General features: G+C 45.6%; 1 protein-coding gene across 3 annotated transcripts in view; it reads right to left on the minus strand.

The window, feature by feature from the left end:
• The window catches only part of LOC139409365 (E3 ubiquitin-protein ligase LNX-like), an 88874-nt gene that overhangs the window by 43757 nt on the left and 27790 nt on the right, over positions 1-17327 (minus strand). For all 3 annotated transcript variants that reach the window (XM_071154404.1, XM_071154403.1, XM_071154405.1), the window contains exons 3-4: positions 5530-5783; positions 4031-4186 (exon numbers count right to left, since the gene is read on the minus strand). In XM_071154404.1, coding sequence (XP_071010505.1) covers positions 4031-4186; positions 5530-5783 — 410 coding nt within the window. The remainder of the gene's footprint in view (positions 1-4030; positions 4187-5529; positions 5784-17327) is intronic.

A 17327-nucleotide genomic window follows, 5' to 3' on the forward strand; every position in this document is an offset into this window, starting at 1 on the left:
CCAGCTGACTTCATACTGAACTAAACACAATCCCAGCTGACTTCATACTGAACTAAACACAACCCCCACTGACTTCATACGGAACTAAACACAACCCCCACTTACGTCAAACTGAACTTATCACAATGACCACTGACAACATACTGAACTAAATTCAACACCCACTGATGACATTCTGAACTAAACACAACCCCCACTAACTTCATATTGAACTAAACAGAACCCCCACTAACTTCATATTGAACTGAACAGAACCCCCACTAACTTCATATTGAACTAAACAGAACCCCCACTAACTTCATATTGAACTAAACAGAACCCCAACTGACATCATACTAACCTAAACACAACCCCCACTGACATCATACTGAACAAAACACAACACCCACTGACTTCATACTGAACTAAACACAACCCCACTGACATCATTCTGAACTATTCACAACAAACACTGAAGTCATACTAAACTAAACACAACCCGCACGGATGTCATACTAAACTAAACACAACCCCCACTGAAGTCATACTGAACTATTCACAAACCACACTGACATCTTACTGAAAAAAATCACAACCCCACCTACTTCATACTGAACTAAACAAATCCCCCACCGACGTCATATTGAACTAAACACAACCCCCGCTGACGTAATAATTAACTAAACACAACCCCCGCTGACGTAATACTAAACTAAACACAACCCCCGCTGACGTAATACTAAACTAAACACAACCCCCGCTGACGTAATACTAAACTAAACACAACCCCCGCTGACGTAATACTAAACTAAACACAACCCCCGCTGACGTAATACTAAACTAAACACAACCCCCACTGACATTATACTGAACTAAACACAACCCCCGCTGACGTAATACTAAACTAAACACAACCCCCACCGACGTCATATTGAACTAACCACAACCCCCACTGATGTAATAATTAACTAAACACAACCCCCGCTGACGTAATACTAAACTAAACACAACCCCCACTGACATTATACTGAACTAAACACAACCCCCGCTGACGTAATACTAAACTAAACACAACCCCCGCTGACGTAATACTAAACTAAACACAACCCCCTGACTTCGTAGTGAACTAAACACAGCCCCCACTGACATCATACTAAACTAAACACATCAACCACTGATGTCAAACAGAACTAAATACAACGCCCGCTGACATCATAGTGAACTAAACACAATTCCTGCAGACGTCATACTGAACAATTCACAACCCCCACTGACATCATACTGAACAATTCACAACCCCCACTGACTCCATACTGAACTAACCACACACCCCACTGACATCATACTGAACTATTCACAACCCCCACTGACATCATACTGAACTAACCACAAACCCCACTGACATCATACTGAACTAAACACAACCCCCACTGACTTCATGCTGAACTTAACACAACCCTCACTGACTTCAAACTGAATTAAACACAACCCCCACTGACGTCATACTGAACTAAACACAACCCCCACTAACTTCACACTGATCTAAACACAGCCCCCACTGACTTCATACTGAACTAAACACAACCCCCACTGACTTCATACTGATCTGACCACAACACCCACTGACATCATACTGAGCTAAACACAACCCCCACTGGCATCATACTGAACTATTCACAACCCCCACTGACGTCATACTGAACTAACCACAACACCCACTGACGTCATACTGAGCTAAACACAACCCCCACTGGCATCATACCGAACAAAATACAACCCCCAGTGACGTCAAACTGAACAATACACAACCCCCATTGACTTCATACTTGACTAAGCAAAACCCCCACTGACTTCATACTTGACTAAGCACAACCCCCACTGACTTCATACTTGACTAAGCACAACCCCACTGAAGTCATACTGAACTATACTCAACCCTAACTGATTATTTACTGAACTCAACACAACCCCCACTGACATCATACTGAACTAAACACAACCCCAACTGACAATGTACTGAACTAAACAGAACCCTCACTGACTTCATGCTGAACTTAACACAACCCCCACTGACATCATACTGAACAAAACACAACCCTCACTGACGTCATACTGAACTAAACACAACCCTCACTGACGTCATACTGAACTAAACACAACCCCCACTGACATCATACTGAACTAAACACATCCCCACTGACATCATACTGAACTAAACACATCCCCACTGACTTCATACTGAACTAAACACATCCCCACTGACTTCATACTGAACTAAACACATCCCCACTGACTTCATACTGAACTAAACACATCCCCGCTGACGTCATCCTGAACTATACACATCCCCACTGACTTCATACTGAACTAAACACATCCCCACTGACTTCATACTGAACTATACACATCCCCACTGACTTCATACTGAACTAAACACACCCCCGCTGACGTAATACTAAACTAAACACAACCCCCACTGATGTAATAATTAACTAAACACAACCCCCGCTGACGTAATACTAAACTAAACACAACCCCCACTGACATTATACTGAACTAAACACAACCCCCGCTGACGTAATACTAAACTAAACACAACCCCCGCTGACGTAATACTAAACTAAACACAACCCCCTGACTTCGTAGTGAACTAAACACAGCCCCCACTGACATCATACTAAACTAAACACATCAACCACTGATGTCAAACAGAACTAAATACAACGCCCGCTGACATCATAGTGAACTAAACACAATTCCTGCAGACGTCATACTGAACAATTCACAACCCCCACTGACATCATACTGAACAATTCACAACCCCCACTGACATCATACTGAACTAAACACAACCCCCACTGACATCATAGTGAACTAAACACAATTCCTGCAGACGTCATACTGAACAATTCACAACCCCCACTGACTCCATACTGAACTAACCACACACCCCACTGACATCATACTGAACTATTCACAACCCCCACTGACATCATACTGAACTATTCACAACCCCCACTAACTTCACACTGATCTAAACACAGCCCCCACTGACTTCATACTGAACTAAACACAACCCCCACTGACTTCATACTGATCTGACCACAACACCCACTGACATCATACTGAGCTAAACACAACCCCCACTGGCATCATACCGAACAAAATACAACCCCCAGTGACGTCAAACTGAACAATACACAACCCCCATTGACTTCATACTTGACTAAGCACAACCCCCACTGACTTCATACTTGACTAAGCACAACCCCCACTGACTTCATACTTGACTAAGCACAACCCCACTGAAGTCATACTGAACTATACTCAACCCTAACTGATTATTTACTGAACACAACACAACCCCCACTGACATCATACTGAACTAAACACAACCCCAACTGACAATGTACTGAACTGAACACAACCCCCACTGACGTCATACTGAACTAAACACAACCCCCACTGACTTCATGCTGAACTAAACAGAACCCTCACTGACTTCATGCTGAACTTAACACAACCCCCACTGACATCATACTGAACAAAACACAACCCTCACTGACGTCATACTGAACTAAACACAACCCCCACTGACATCATACTGAACTAAACACATCCCCACTGACATCATACTGAACTAAACACATCCCCACTGACATCATACTGAACTAAACACATCCCCACTGACGTCATCCTGAACTATACACATCCCCACTGACTTCATACTGAACTAAACACATCCCCACTGACTTCATACTGAACTAAACACATCCCCACAGACGTCATACTGAACTAAACACATCCCCACTGACATCATACTGAACTAAACACATCCCCACTGACGTCATCCTGAACTAAACACATCCCCACTGACTTCATACTGAACTAAACACATCCCCACTGACTTCAAACTGAATTAAACACAACCCCTGCTGACGTCATCCTGAACTAAACACAACCTCCAATGATAAAACACAGCATACAGAAATGTCATATGGTTTAGAAAAATTAACCACACAATCATTCACTCAAACAAACACACGCATACCTTCCTGCGGCACACTGGCGTTCCTGGCATTGTCTCGTTCCTCTGCGGTCTCATTCGACACGGATGTGCCGCTCTTGGTCCTCCGCAGGACACTGAATGCACGGTTCAACCGCCTGAAGGAGCGGCTCCTGACCGAGGTGCGGTCATAGTTTCGGACTGAGGGCACAGAGAGACAGGGGCACACTTTATAGAGCAGCTCTGTTGTGATTGAACATGCCTGGACAAGTCTCTGAGCCTGCCTCATCACAGCCAATCAGATGCCTGAGATCTCTCGTTCTCTCTGCCTCTAAAAAAGCCATAACAACAGCTTGAACACATCTGTTTTAGAGAATCCAATCAAAATCCTTCATGAATTCCCCAAACAGTCATTTGTTTGTCATTATGTCAAAGCTGATGAACAGGATGGAGGGGGCCTATAAACTCTGCAGGGGTGATGAGCTTCATAGACTGCAGCAGTCATGTTTCATGTAATCAACAGATAAAACTTGGTGCAGTATAAATACAGCAGTCTGACCCTACTATAGTCTACTGAGATTCTGACAGGGAGTGTGGCTCTACCAGAGCGGAGCAGGCTGCAGTGGAGTGTGAGCCCCAGCCTGGCTCCCCTGAAAGCGGGGCAGTGATTCTCTGCAACTCCCCTTGTTCTGCGGGCCTAGAGAGATGCAAAGGCCTCCTGAAAGCCACATTATTATTTTAAAGCATCCAGCTCATCTGGAGATGACAGCTTGTTCAGCAGCAGTGGTTCTGCATGGCGGTGGGTGCTCTGCTCGGCGGCCCGGGCCAAAAGTGCTGTTGCAGCGTTATTTGGTGTCCCCACCGGCAGCGCATTCACATTGAGAAGGGGATGTGAGTGAGTACAACAGTTGTGAGTGGCTCCAGGGTTCACAGGTGGGATTAGTGGAGGGTGAGGGCCTGTCTGTCTGTCTGTCTGTGTGTAATGGAACTGGGCTGTGTGAAATTCTCATTCCTCTGTCTGTCTGTCTGTCTGTCTGTCTGTCTGTCTGTCTGTGTGTAATGGAACTGGGCTGTGTGAAATTCTCATTCCTCTGTCTGTCTGTCTGTCTGTCTGTCTGTCTGTCTGTCTGTCTGTCTGTCTGTCTGTCTGTGATAAAATATTAGTGAAGAAGCAATGCTAATTTAAGAATAGGATTTCTGTCAAAAGTCTTGAAGTAGTACAGATACTGTGTTTCAGTGAGCATGGGCTCTGGGATGTTTACCTGTGTGTGGGTATGATGTAAAATGTATGTTTGAATAGTGTTTACTGGTGGTATCTATGTGAGTGAGGGACTATGAAACTGTGACTAGAAAGCCTCTGCTGGCTCCCTGCTTTATATTGCTTTTCAATCAGTCACACTGACAAACAGTTCGATACGCACAAGCACGCACACATTTAAGCACACACGCATACACACACACACACACTGCTTTATAGATCAGAGAAAGGTTACTTGGTGCAGAACTACACAATCACAAACACATCCGTACGTACGCACACTCACAATCACTCTTTTTGGTACTGCTGCGGGCTGCCAGGCTGGTGGTGCTGCCTGATTGGCTGTTGTCCTCCATACTGGGGTCAAAGGCGGGGTTGACAAGGCCGGGATCGTCTGATAGGAGGGCAACAGCAGCAGAGGTGGGGCCATCGCCGGGCAGGGTGGCAACGGTGAGTTCTGACGTGCTGTCAGTGCAGTCACCCTCCTGGGAACGCCGCTTCCTGTCTGCAGACAGGCCATAGTGAGACGCACCTTTACACCTGCAAATGCACACAGGGAGAGAAGGACGATCAGTCAGGGGGACGCACCATAGGCCCAGCTGGATGAGGTGATGCATCAACAACAACATCCAAGCAAGAAAATATGGGATACTAGGACAGTGAGGTGTTTGGAACCTGTGATGGATAGAACCATTATTCTGCTCTCAGTGACTCATCACCAATTACCATGTGTCATGAATTATGATGCGCTGAACACACAACAGCCACTGAATCACGGAGCAGAATGGAGATAGCCATCGGTCAACAATGGCTGACAACATGTCAACACTGTCTGAATCCTCCTGTACCCTCGGTGGATCAGTAGTGACAACTGTTAACAACACAGTCCAGTTAGAGACAATATGGACAGGGATTAAACCAGAGGGATAAAGGTTAAAGGTCACCACCATCTCAGGAGCAGTAGTTAAAGTGTTGTGACCTCCAACCCATCACCCTCTGGCTGTGTCCATCTCCTCACTTCCACTTCCTGATCCAAGCTGCCCTGATGCGACATCTATCTGACCTCACGACTGAGGTCATCATCTTGATAAGTGATTCCTCCTCAGGCAACAACATCACACACCCAATACGCAACCTGCTAGTGTATAATTGCATATTGTCTTTCATACGTCCCTGATCATTGTATTTGTATTTAATGGCTGTTCATCTGTAATAAAAAGTGGTTTGATAATGTCATACTGAGCCGCTGAGTCTCTGCTTCTTGTCATCCTTCCTGGCTTCTTTATTTGATTCATTCGGTGTATAATGACATGCATTATGCTGATCTGTGAGTCGCTGTGGATGAGACCAGCTAACAGATTGAATAATGATGTGAGCAAACAAACGTATAGAACAGGTAACAGAAGAGACATCAGGAATACAAAACACCACGCAGGTCTTTAAGTCATATTCTCCCTCATGAAACTAATCGCATTCTCAAACTATTCTTCTTTCCCGTAGCTACACTCGACATGCAACACAAACAGAACACTCGAAAGGCACAAACACACAAACACCCACGTGCACATGCACATACACAGGAACGCACGCACGCACGCACGCACGCACGCACGCACGCACGCACGCACGCACGCACGCACGCACGCACGCACGCACGCACGCACGCACGCACGCACGCACGCACGCACGCACGCACGCACGCACGCACGCACGCACGCACGCACGCACGCACGCACGCACGCACGCACGCACGCACGCACGCACGCACGCACGCACGCACGCACGCACGCACGCACGCACGCACGCACGCACGCACGCACGCACGCACGCACGCACGCACGCACGCACGCACGCACGCACGCACGCACGCACGCACACACACACACACACACACACACACACACACACACACACACACACACACACACACACACACACACACACACACACACACACACACACACACACACACACACACACACACACACACACACACACACACACACACACACACACACACACACACACACACACACACAAATCCCTGCAATTGAAATCTTCACAAACGGATAATGTTGGGAATGTGTTTGCATATAGACAGCAAATAACTGTCTCTGTGTCTTTCTCTCCCATAGTAAAGGTTTTTGGTTGAAGCTCCAAGAACGGAATCTGAAATAACATTGTCCTGTCTCTGCATCGCTGTGGAGCCATAAGAACAAACTTTTACTGTGTTTTTATGGGCTGGATCAGACCCAGTTAGAGCTTCTACTCACACACAGACATACACAGCAAACTGGATCCATTTCTATATACATCCTCATTACAGCAGCAGGTATTATTACTGCACATGGAGGACAGGATGCAATTAAGGCAAAATGGAGGACATAAAGCAATAGCTAAAATGGTGGCAGTCAGCCTCATGCTCCATTTGGGAGGATACAAATAGAGGAAATAGCATTAAATGGCGCTGAGTAATGGAAGCTCAGAAACAGGCTGTGTGTGTCTGAGGGAGAGAGGCCATTGGCTCTCTGGAGGCTCCAGCGTTTTGTCTCAATCAGAGGTCTGTCTGAGCAGGTCATGCTCTGTGTCCATACATCACAGACAGAGACATTTAATCCTGAACTGGCCTCTATATCTTACTTTTCCAGCCATTGGGCTTGACTCTCGCCAGTCAGCTCTAACACTAGGCTGACAGACACACAGAGAGTTTGGGGAGCAGTCCATTCAGTTTGGGTGTGGTGACTGGCATTCAAAGAAGAGGATGAAGTTTCAGACAGTGGAGCCAAGCAGAGGCCCATTGATCATGATTTGTGGCTCAGTCAGAGGTCTGCTATGCAGGGATACTTGTGGTTACTAACTCCCCCTCCTCCACCTGTGTTCCACCAGGCTGTCAGATGGAGGGAGGCGTGTCTGTGTGTGTGTGTCCAAGCATGCGTGTGTGTGTCTCTCTCTCTCTGCTGGAAACTCACCTTAATTCAGAGTTACTATATTGAATCGCATCAAGCCTGTCGAGTCAGTAATATACCACTTAAGCAAGGGAAGTGTTTGGATAGAAGAACACTATTTCAGTCAACAACATTGAGCCCTACACCAGTAGAGAGGAGCAGCAGCCTTTCACATGTCACTCAACATCCATTAGTGTAATTAAAGCTACATGCACATCAGACACAAAATACTGCTGTTACACCAGCATGTTCCGTGCACACGCGTATGCGCACACACATACAGACACTGCGATACACCTACAGATGGCAAAGCCTGTAGTACAGTACATTGGGCCAAGCTGACAGTAAGCAACTAAATCCTTAGACAACATTTCCTTAATATTATTTCAACTTCAGCAGTGGAAAACCACAGTAAACATAACTGTTCAGAGAGAGATGAAGAAGTTCCATTCAGGTATGTAAATCTCAGAGGCCACCCAACCAGCAATTTCCTTCTAATCCTGGTGCCATATTTGAATAACCATTAATAAAAACATACATACCATTTGTTCAGGTCTGTCAAAGGCTACTTCTTATGTCTACCGGTGTCCTTGTCTCCCCGTCTCTTTATCTGTCTGTCTCCCCGTCTGTCTCCTGGTCCGTCTCCCTGTCCGTCTCCCATCTGTTTGTCTGTCCATCTCCCCGTCTGTCTCCCGGTCCGTCTCCCGGTCCGTCTCCCTGTCTGTCCATCTGTTTGTCTTTTCGTCTCCCTGTCCGTCTCCCTGTCTGTTTGTCTCCCTGTCCGTCTCCCTGTCTGTTTGTCTCCCTGTCCGTCTCCCTGTCTGTTTGTCTGTCCGTCTGTCTGTTCGTCTCCCTGTCTGTCTCCCGGTCTCCCTGTCTGTTTGTCTGTCCATCTCAGAGTCTGTCTCCCGGTCCATCTCCCTGTCTGTCCGTCTCCCTGTCCGTCTCCCCGTCGATGTGTCTGTCCGTCTGACTCCCTGTCTGTCCAACTGTTTTTCTTTCCATCTCCCTGTCCTTCTCCCCGTCTGTTTGTCTCACCGTCTGTTCATCTTTCCGTCTCTGAGTCTGTCTCCTGCTCCATCTCCCTGTCTGTCCATCTCCCTGTCCTTCTCCCCCTCTGTTTGTTTCAACATCTGTCTGTCTGTCCGTCCATCTCCCCGTCTGTTTGTCTGTCCGTCTGTCCGACTGTTTGTCTGTTCGTCTCCCTGTCTGTTCTTCTGTGTGTCTGTTCATCTCCCTGTCTGTCCATCTGTGGGTGTACCTGTCTGTCTTCCTGTCTTCATCCTGCAAGTCACCAGACGAACTTGGTGGGTATGAAATAAGCTGTAGCGTCTGTACCATCAAATTGATTGTATATCCAAATATGATCCAAGTAATAAGCTCACACAAGGTGTGTGACCAGTGCATCACCCAGGTGGTTTGAAAATAACTAGAAGGCATTATCTATTCGAGCGGAAACTCACAGCACAATATAGTCTTCCCCTCAGAGATGACATGCTAGTCATTGTCTCGTGTGTGCCTCGTCATTAAGGGCTTTGGCTACCCTTAAATCAAATCCCCTTCCTTCTGGGCATCAAAGGCACAGTTCTGCCGTAGCCACTTAGGCATATCTCCACTGCTGCTAAGAGCTTTAATGGCTGTCTGGAGGAATTAAGGCCACAATCTCTCCAGTCTGAGGCCAGGAACAGGGAACCCAAACAACCGTCCCGAAGTCACAGTGGGACAGACAGGACCCCAGAGAGAGGATCCAATGAGCCTACAAAGTGTCCTATGAGTATACAAGCTTACAAAAAGACAAATCTCACATAATTTTCTTCAGAACCAACTGCTCTATCTTTTTGTCTGCCCTCCTATCTAATACTCAGCCTCCTCCTGTAGTGGAAGTTGTGTTTTTCTGCCCCCTCCTCTCCCCTGTGTGTGTCAGTGAGTGATTTCTGGGGATCATGGAAAACTTTGTGCTTGTACAGCCCGCCTCAGCAGCAGTACACCAGGCTTAGTTGTCCACAGTTTCAGACACAGAAAGACACTTCAACTATCACATAATCTCCCTCAACCCTGTGATCTGGAGAGAGATAGCTAAGGAACAGCAACTCTAACCCATTCCTTATCACTAAAACATTCTCACCAATCCTCCCTTCCTCTCCTTCTTTTCAACCTGCCCTCCTACCCCCTCCCCCTCTAGCACAAAAATAATTACCCATCATGCCGTGGGAGAGGCGGCGGTGGCGATGACGGTGGCGGAAGGGAGAGAGGAGGAGCGCCCTTGCTGGCAGTGACACAAACAGTCCTGCTCATATGATGTGAAATAAACACCAGCTCACAACTTATCAAAGCCTGTGAGATTCTCCAATCCTCTTTAGGGGTGAGTGGATTATCCTCCCTAACCCAAATACGCTACGTTCTCCTATCCCTGACTGAGCGCAGCACAGAAACATATCTTCACAGAATACACAGCCAGCACAAATAACCAGGCCACTATTAAAATATAAACTAGATCAGTCAGTCAGGTACGGACACAGGGCTCCCATGAATGGCCTTGACTACCCAGAGTGTGGCCTCATTCCCGTCAGTCAAGGATGGTGCAGTGTTGTGACCTGATCCCTGATGGGTGTATCCACTGAGAGATGGCTACTGAGTTACTGAGCGTCCTACAGGAACCAACCCAGTCCCCCGCCGGCCTTTCCCCCCTTCTGGCAGTAGAGAATCCAGCAGTGTTAATCCAGACTATAGGAGTACTGAAGTGCAATCCTCTCCCAGCTCACTACATGACAGCTCAGTTCTTAAAACACATTGGAATATAACTCCTGACATAAGAGTGGCTGAGAGAAAATAAATGTATCTATGCCACTGTGAAAGAGGGGGAATTTTTATGTGAAAGAGAATGTCATTTGGGACCGACAATTGCTTTGCCCAGGAGGCCTATGTTGGTGGTATCCCATCATTCCTGAGCGTTTCTGTTAATCAACCTTCTTATCTTCTGAACTGAGGGGTATCCTCTTTCTAATCTCTATCTCTGCTTTATCACAAGATCAAACTGGAGCTCATTGCCAAGCAACATAGCCTGTGGATTAAGAAACTCAAAATCTCACTAATCGTGAGAATAGAAGAGGGGAAAAAAACTCTTCTCCTTCTCCCTCTCCCTCTCTGTGTCTGAGAATGACGAAATTCCTCTGGGCGTCTGCTCCAAAAGTAATTCACTGTCCCAAGGATTAAACTCTTGACAGGAAACTGTCTGCCTGTCTGGGAGAGCTTTTGGCTTGAACACATCACACAGGAACACTCACTTCAAACAGTTTGAAGAAAAAAAACACAGCCGTTCCATTCTTTCCCTCAGGAATCTGTGTGAAAGGAGCACCTAGGCCCTAGTTCCTCTCCTATAGGATGAGAGAACACAGGAGCACAGGGGAGCACCTGGGGAGCACCTGGGGCATGGACATTCACTCACTCACTCACTCACTCACTCAAATATTTCTGAATTTAAGCTTGAAAATTATCTTTTACTTTTGAAGAGAGCAAACAACTACATGTTAAACTCAAAACATACTAATTCATGTAAAATAAACCCAGTAAACACCTTGCGGCACACACACACACACTCACACACACACACACACACACACACACACACACACACGCAACATGGGGAGGGAGATTGTTCATTAATTAAACCCATAGTGACAAAGGCCTGGAGAAAAGGAGAGAACATCTGTGTTCACTGGCTTCTTAATTAGATCAGTTAATCAATTACTAGTAGCTTTCTTTCTTTAGAGTAGACCATATACAATATACAGGGAGATAATTGAAATGTCTTTATTCTTTTGAAACTTTTGTGAGAGTAATGTTTATTGTACATTTTTTAAAATAGTCTATTCTTTTTTTCACTTTCTTTGGCAATGTAAACATATGTTCCACAACTCCTGCAGCTCTGTCACACGCTGGGTATGTACATAGTCAATGGTAGGCTTCGAGGGGACTCCTATGGTAGGTACACGTATAGATCATCTCTTGGCAGTAGTACTGCAGACTACTTTACCACTGACCTCAACCCAGAGTCTCTCAGAGCGTTCACAGTCAGCCCACTGACACCCCTATCAAATCACAGTCTACTTGAACAGAGCAATACTCAATCATGAGGCATCAAAGCCAAAGGAACTGAGTAATATTAAGAAATGCTATAGATGGAAGGAATCTAGTGTGGAAACCAACCAAAAAACTATTAGGCAACAACAAATTCAATTCAATCCCTTTTAGACAACTTCCTGAACAAAACGTTCCACTGTAATAGTGAAGGTGTAAACTTGGCAGTAGAAAATCTTAACAGTATATTTGACCTCTCAGCTTCCCTATCTCATCTAAAAATGTCAAACAGAAAACCGAAGAAAATTAACAACAATGAAAAATGGTTTGTTGAAGAATGCAAAAACCATCCAAACCCAAAAACAAACCATCCAACCCAAAAAAGGCCTGTGGTGTTGATGGTATCCTAAATTAAAATGATAAAATACAGACCAAAAATTACAATTGGCTATTCTTAAACTCTTTAACATCATCCTTAGCTCTGGCATTTTCCCCAAAATTTGGAACCAAGGACTGATCACCCCAATCCACAAAAGTGGAGAATAATTTGACCCCAATAACTACTGTGGGATATGCGTCAACAGAAACCTTGGGAAAATCCTCAGAATTATCATTAACAGCAGACTTATACATTTCCTCAGCGAAAACAATGAACTGTCAAATTGGCTTTTTACCAAATTATCATACGACAGACTGCATATTCACCCTGCACAGCCTAATTGACAAAAAAGAACACACAAAAAAACAAAGGCAAAGTATTCTCATGCTTTGATGATATCAAAAAAGCCTTTGACTCAATTTGGCATGAGGGTCTGCTATACAAACTGCTGGACAGTAGTGTTGGGGGAAAAACATACAACAACATATAATCCATGTACACAAACAACAAGTCTGCAGTTAAAATTGACAAAAAACACATACATTTATTTCCACAGGGCTGTGGGGTGAGACATGGATGCAGCTTAAGCCCCACCCTCTTTAACATATATACAGTATATCAACGAGGGCACTAGAATGGTCTGCAGCACTTGGCTTCACCAGAATCTGAAGTCAAATGTTTGCTGATGATCTGGTGCTTCTGTCACCAACCAAGGAGGGCCTACAGCATCACTTAGATCTTCTGCCAGACCTGGGCCCTAACAGTAAATCTCAGTAAGACCAAAATAATGGTGTTCCAAAAAAGGTCCAGTCGCCAGGATCACAAATACAAATTCTATCTAGACACCGTTGCCTTAGAGCACACAAAAAACGATACATACCTTGGCCTAAACATCAGCGCCACAGGTAACTTCCACAAAGCTGTGAACAATCTGAGAGTCAAGGCAAGAAGGGCATTCTATGCCATTAAAAGGAACATAAAATTCGACATACCAATTAGGATCTGGCTAAAAATACTTGAATCAGTTATAGAACCCATTGCCCTTTATGGTTGTGAGGTCTGGGGTCCGCTCACCAACCAAGAATTCACAAAATGGGACAAACATCAAATTGAGACTGCATACAGAATTCTGCAAAAATATCCAATGTAAACACCAAATAATGCATGCAGAGCAGAATTAGGCTGATACCCAACTAATTATCAAATTCCAGAAAAGAGCTGTTAAATTCTACAACCACATAAAATGAAGCGATTCCCAAACCTTCCATAACAAAGCCTTCACCTACAGAGAGATGGCAGATCTGGCTCTCAAGAGAAGACAGGCTAATTGTACACTGCCCACAAAATGAGGTGGAAACTGAGATGCACTTCCTAACCTCCTGCCAAATATATGACCATATTAGAGACACATAATTCCCTCAGATTACACAGATCCACATAGAATTTGAAAAAACAAACCCCATTTTGATAAACTCCCATATCTACTGGGTGAAATACCACAGTGTGCCATCACAGTAACAATATTTGTGACCTGTTGCCACAAGAAAAGGGAAACCAGTGGAGAACAAAAACCTTTGTAAATACAACCCATATTCATGTTTATTTATTTAACCATTTGCACATCGTTACAACACTGTATATATACATAATATGACATTTGTAATGTCTTTATTATTTTGGAGTGTAATGTTTACTTTTCAGTTTTATTTTTTATTTCACTTTTGTTTATTATCTACTTTACTTGCTTTGGCAATGTTAACATATGTTTCTCATGTCAATAAAGCCCCTTGAATTGAATTCAATTGAGAGAGAGAGGCAGAGAGAGAGAGGCAGAGAGAGAGAGGCAGAGAGAGAGAGAGAGAGAGAGGCAGAGAGAGAGAGGCAGAGAGAGAGAGAGAGAGAGAGGCAGAGAGAGAGAGAGGCAGAGAGAGAGAGAGGCAGAGAGAGGCAGAGAGAGAGAGGCAGAGAGAGGGAGAGAGAGAGAGGCAGAGAGAGAGAGGGGGGGGGAGAGGGAGGGAGGCAAAGACAGAGTGGGAGTGAGGGAGGGAGGGAGGGAGGGAGAGAGGGAGGGAAAGACAGAGTGGGAGGGATGGAGGGAGGGAGAGAGAGAGGGAGGGAAAGACAGAGTGGGAGGGATGGAGGGAGGGAGACAAGGAGGGAGAGAGGGATGGAGGGAAAGACAGAGTGGGAGGGAGACAGGGAGGGAGAGAGGGATGGAGGGAAAGACAGAGTGGGAGGGATGCAGGGAGGGAGAGAGGGATGGAGGGAAAGACAGAGTGGGAGGGATGGAGGGAGGGAGGGAAGAAAGGGAGAGAGAATTAATGATGAACTGAAAGAACATTCATCAGTAGGCGTGCTGGTGTGTTGATTGGATTCTACTGCTTTTGCTCAGAAGAAATGTCAGCTGGATGATGAAGCGTCAGCTGAAATCCTCAATGACTGAATAGGGTTGAATCTCAGCTATAGGGTGTGACTTAACAACAAAACCTGTCAGGCCCGAGACGAACACGTGCAGGGCCCATATCATAGACACCCACAAACACAAAAACAGGTGGCTTCGCTGTGCTGGCAACCGTAAGTATGGCTGATCTCATTTGGCAGGGTTGGTTTACCAACCCTCTGGGTGGCAGGTAGCCTAGCGGTTAAAAGCGTTGGGCCAGAAACCAAAAAGTCACTGGTTCGAATCCTCAAGCCAACTATTAGAAAAATCTGTTGACGTGAGCAAGGCACTTAACCCTAATTGCTCTGGATAAGAGCATCCACTAAAAGAGGTAAATGTAACAGTCTAAAATAAAACACCCCATCAGGGACACGGCCCAACCCTGAGTCAATGAGGTCATCAGCCTCAGCTTTTAATCAGGATTTTTTCCCAATCAATATCCCATCATCAGCCAAATCCATGACCTCACATGACCAGCCAGGAACGCCATATATGCACTAGTCATTTTATTAGTGTGGCATTTCAAACAACAGTTTACCTCTCTGTACTCCTCTGTCCCTCATCTCCTTTTCCTCCATCCTGTGCTATCTTTTGTACTCTCTCCATCCATCCATTCTGCTCTCCCCTCCTCTCTCTCTCCCTCCAACTTGTAACTCTCTTTCTGTCAGAGGAGAACAGCACAGCGAGTACAGAGCTGATTTATTCTCTCCTCGGCTTGGGAGAGTAGCTGGCTCTGAGCTCGCTACAATAACAGTGATTTCTCCATACATAAAGACTTTGCTGTAGGAGCACAGCACAATAGTGCATACGGTATCTAATGGTATCTTTCATGCAAACTCTGGAAATTGTCAGTGCTTCAATGTAAGTCTATAAGGCCCAAACCATGGCAGCTAAGAATGACTGCAGTGGGAATTGTGCTTATATCATTCTTTCCAGGACTGTGAGAGTATTTTATGTGTTTGAGAGACACACTAAGGGTTATTAGGTACAGTATGTGGAGGTTTTTGTAAGTGTGCATGTGTGTGCACGTGTGTGAGCGTGATAACCTTTCATGTTAAAAGGCAATCAAGGACAGCCTCCAGAGGATCTGTGTGTGAATAATACAGTATCTTCTATTCACTGTGCCTTTAGAGGCCTGTGTGTGAATAATACAGTATCTTCTATTCACTGTGCCTTTAGAGGCCTGTGTGTGGATAATACAGTATCTTCTATTCACTGTGCCTTTAGAGGCCTGTGTGTGGATGATACAGTATATTCTATTCACTGTGCCTTTAGAGGCCTGTGTGTGGATGATACAGTATCTTCTATTCACTGTGCCTTTAGAGGCCTGTGTGTGGATAATACAGTATATTCTATTCACTGTGCCTTTAGAGGCCTGTGTGTGGATGATACAGTATCTTCTATTCACTGTGCCTTTAGAGGCCTGTGTGTGGATGATACAGTATATTCTATTCACTGTGCCTTTAGAGGCCTGTGTGTGGATAATACAGTATATTCTATTCACTGTGCCTTTAGAGGCCTGTGTGTGGATGATACAGTATCTTCTATTCACTGTGCCTTTAGAGGCCTTTAGAGGCCTGCGTGTATCCTATTAACTTAGACTTGTATTGCATTTCATTCAAGTGGTTAGCTTACTTTTCCCTAACATGCTACTAATATAGTGCCAGAGTAGCCTAGAGTGCAACACATTTAACTTATCTGGCATTCTGTCAGAATGTGCAATATTTTGTGTGTATGTGTTTGTATCATGGGTATAGAACAACACCCCAATATCACCCCCTGTCAAAGCATCCCTTTCTGCTAGTATCTCACAGTTCTGGAGGTGCCGCTCTGCATTCCTCTGCTCTCTATGGTCTCATTTCTCACATGGTCACATGGTCAGGGAGCGGGCGGGTGGGCCTTGTTGCCGTGGGACACGAGCCTCCACCAGTCTATCCAGCCCCCGTGGAAACAAGGTCACCACGGAAACTATCCCTGCAGCGCCTTACCATAGTTCCGCTGGGCCCCGTTTGTTCCCACTATGTGCCACAGTCTCTGGATGACGTGTAGCCTGGGGCGTGGCCAGGGGCGTGGCCAGGGGCGTGGCACAAGGCAGCCAGGGAATCACATCACTGACATGACAGATTAGACTAGATTAGATTAGCTTCTGCTTTCCTCTCATCTCCTCTCCTCCCTCTCGCCTCTGTCTCACTCTCTCTCCCTTTCTCTCTCTGTCTCTGAGATAGCTGTGCTCCACTGCAGTC

This window comes from Oncorhynchus clarkii, chromosome 5 (genome assembly GCF_045791955.1).
Source record: "Oncorhynchus clarkii lewisi isolate Uvic-CL-2024 chromosome 5, UVic_Ocla_1.0, whole genome shotgun sequence".
Classification (NCBI taxonomy): domain Eukaryota; kingdom Metazoa; phylum Chordata; class Actinopteri; order Salmoniformes; family Salmonidae; genus Oncorhynchus; species Oncorhynchus clarkii.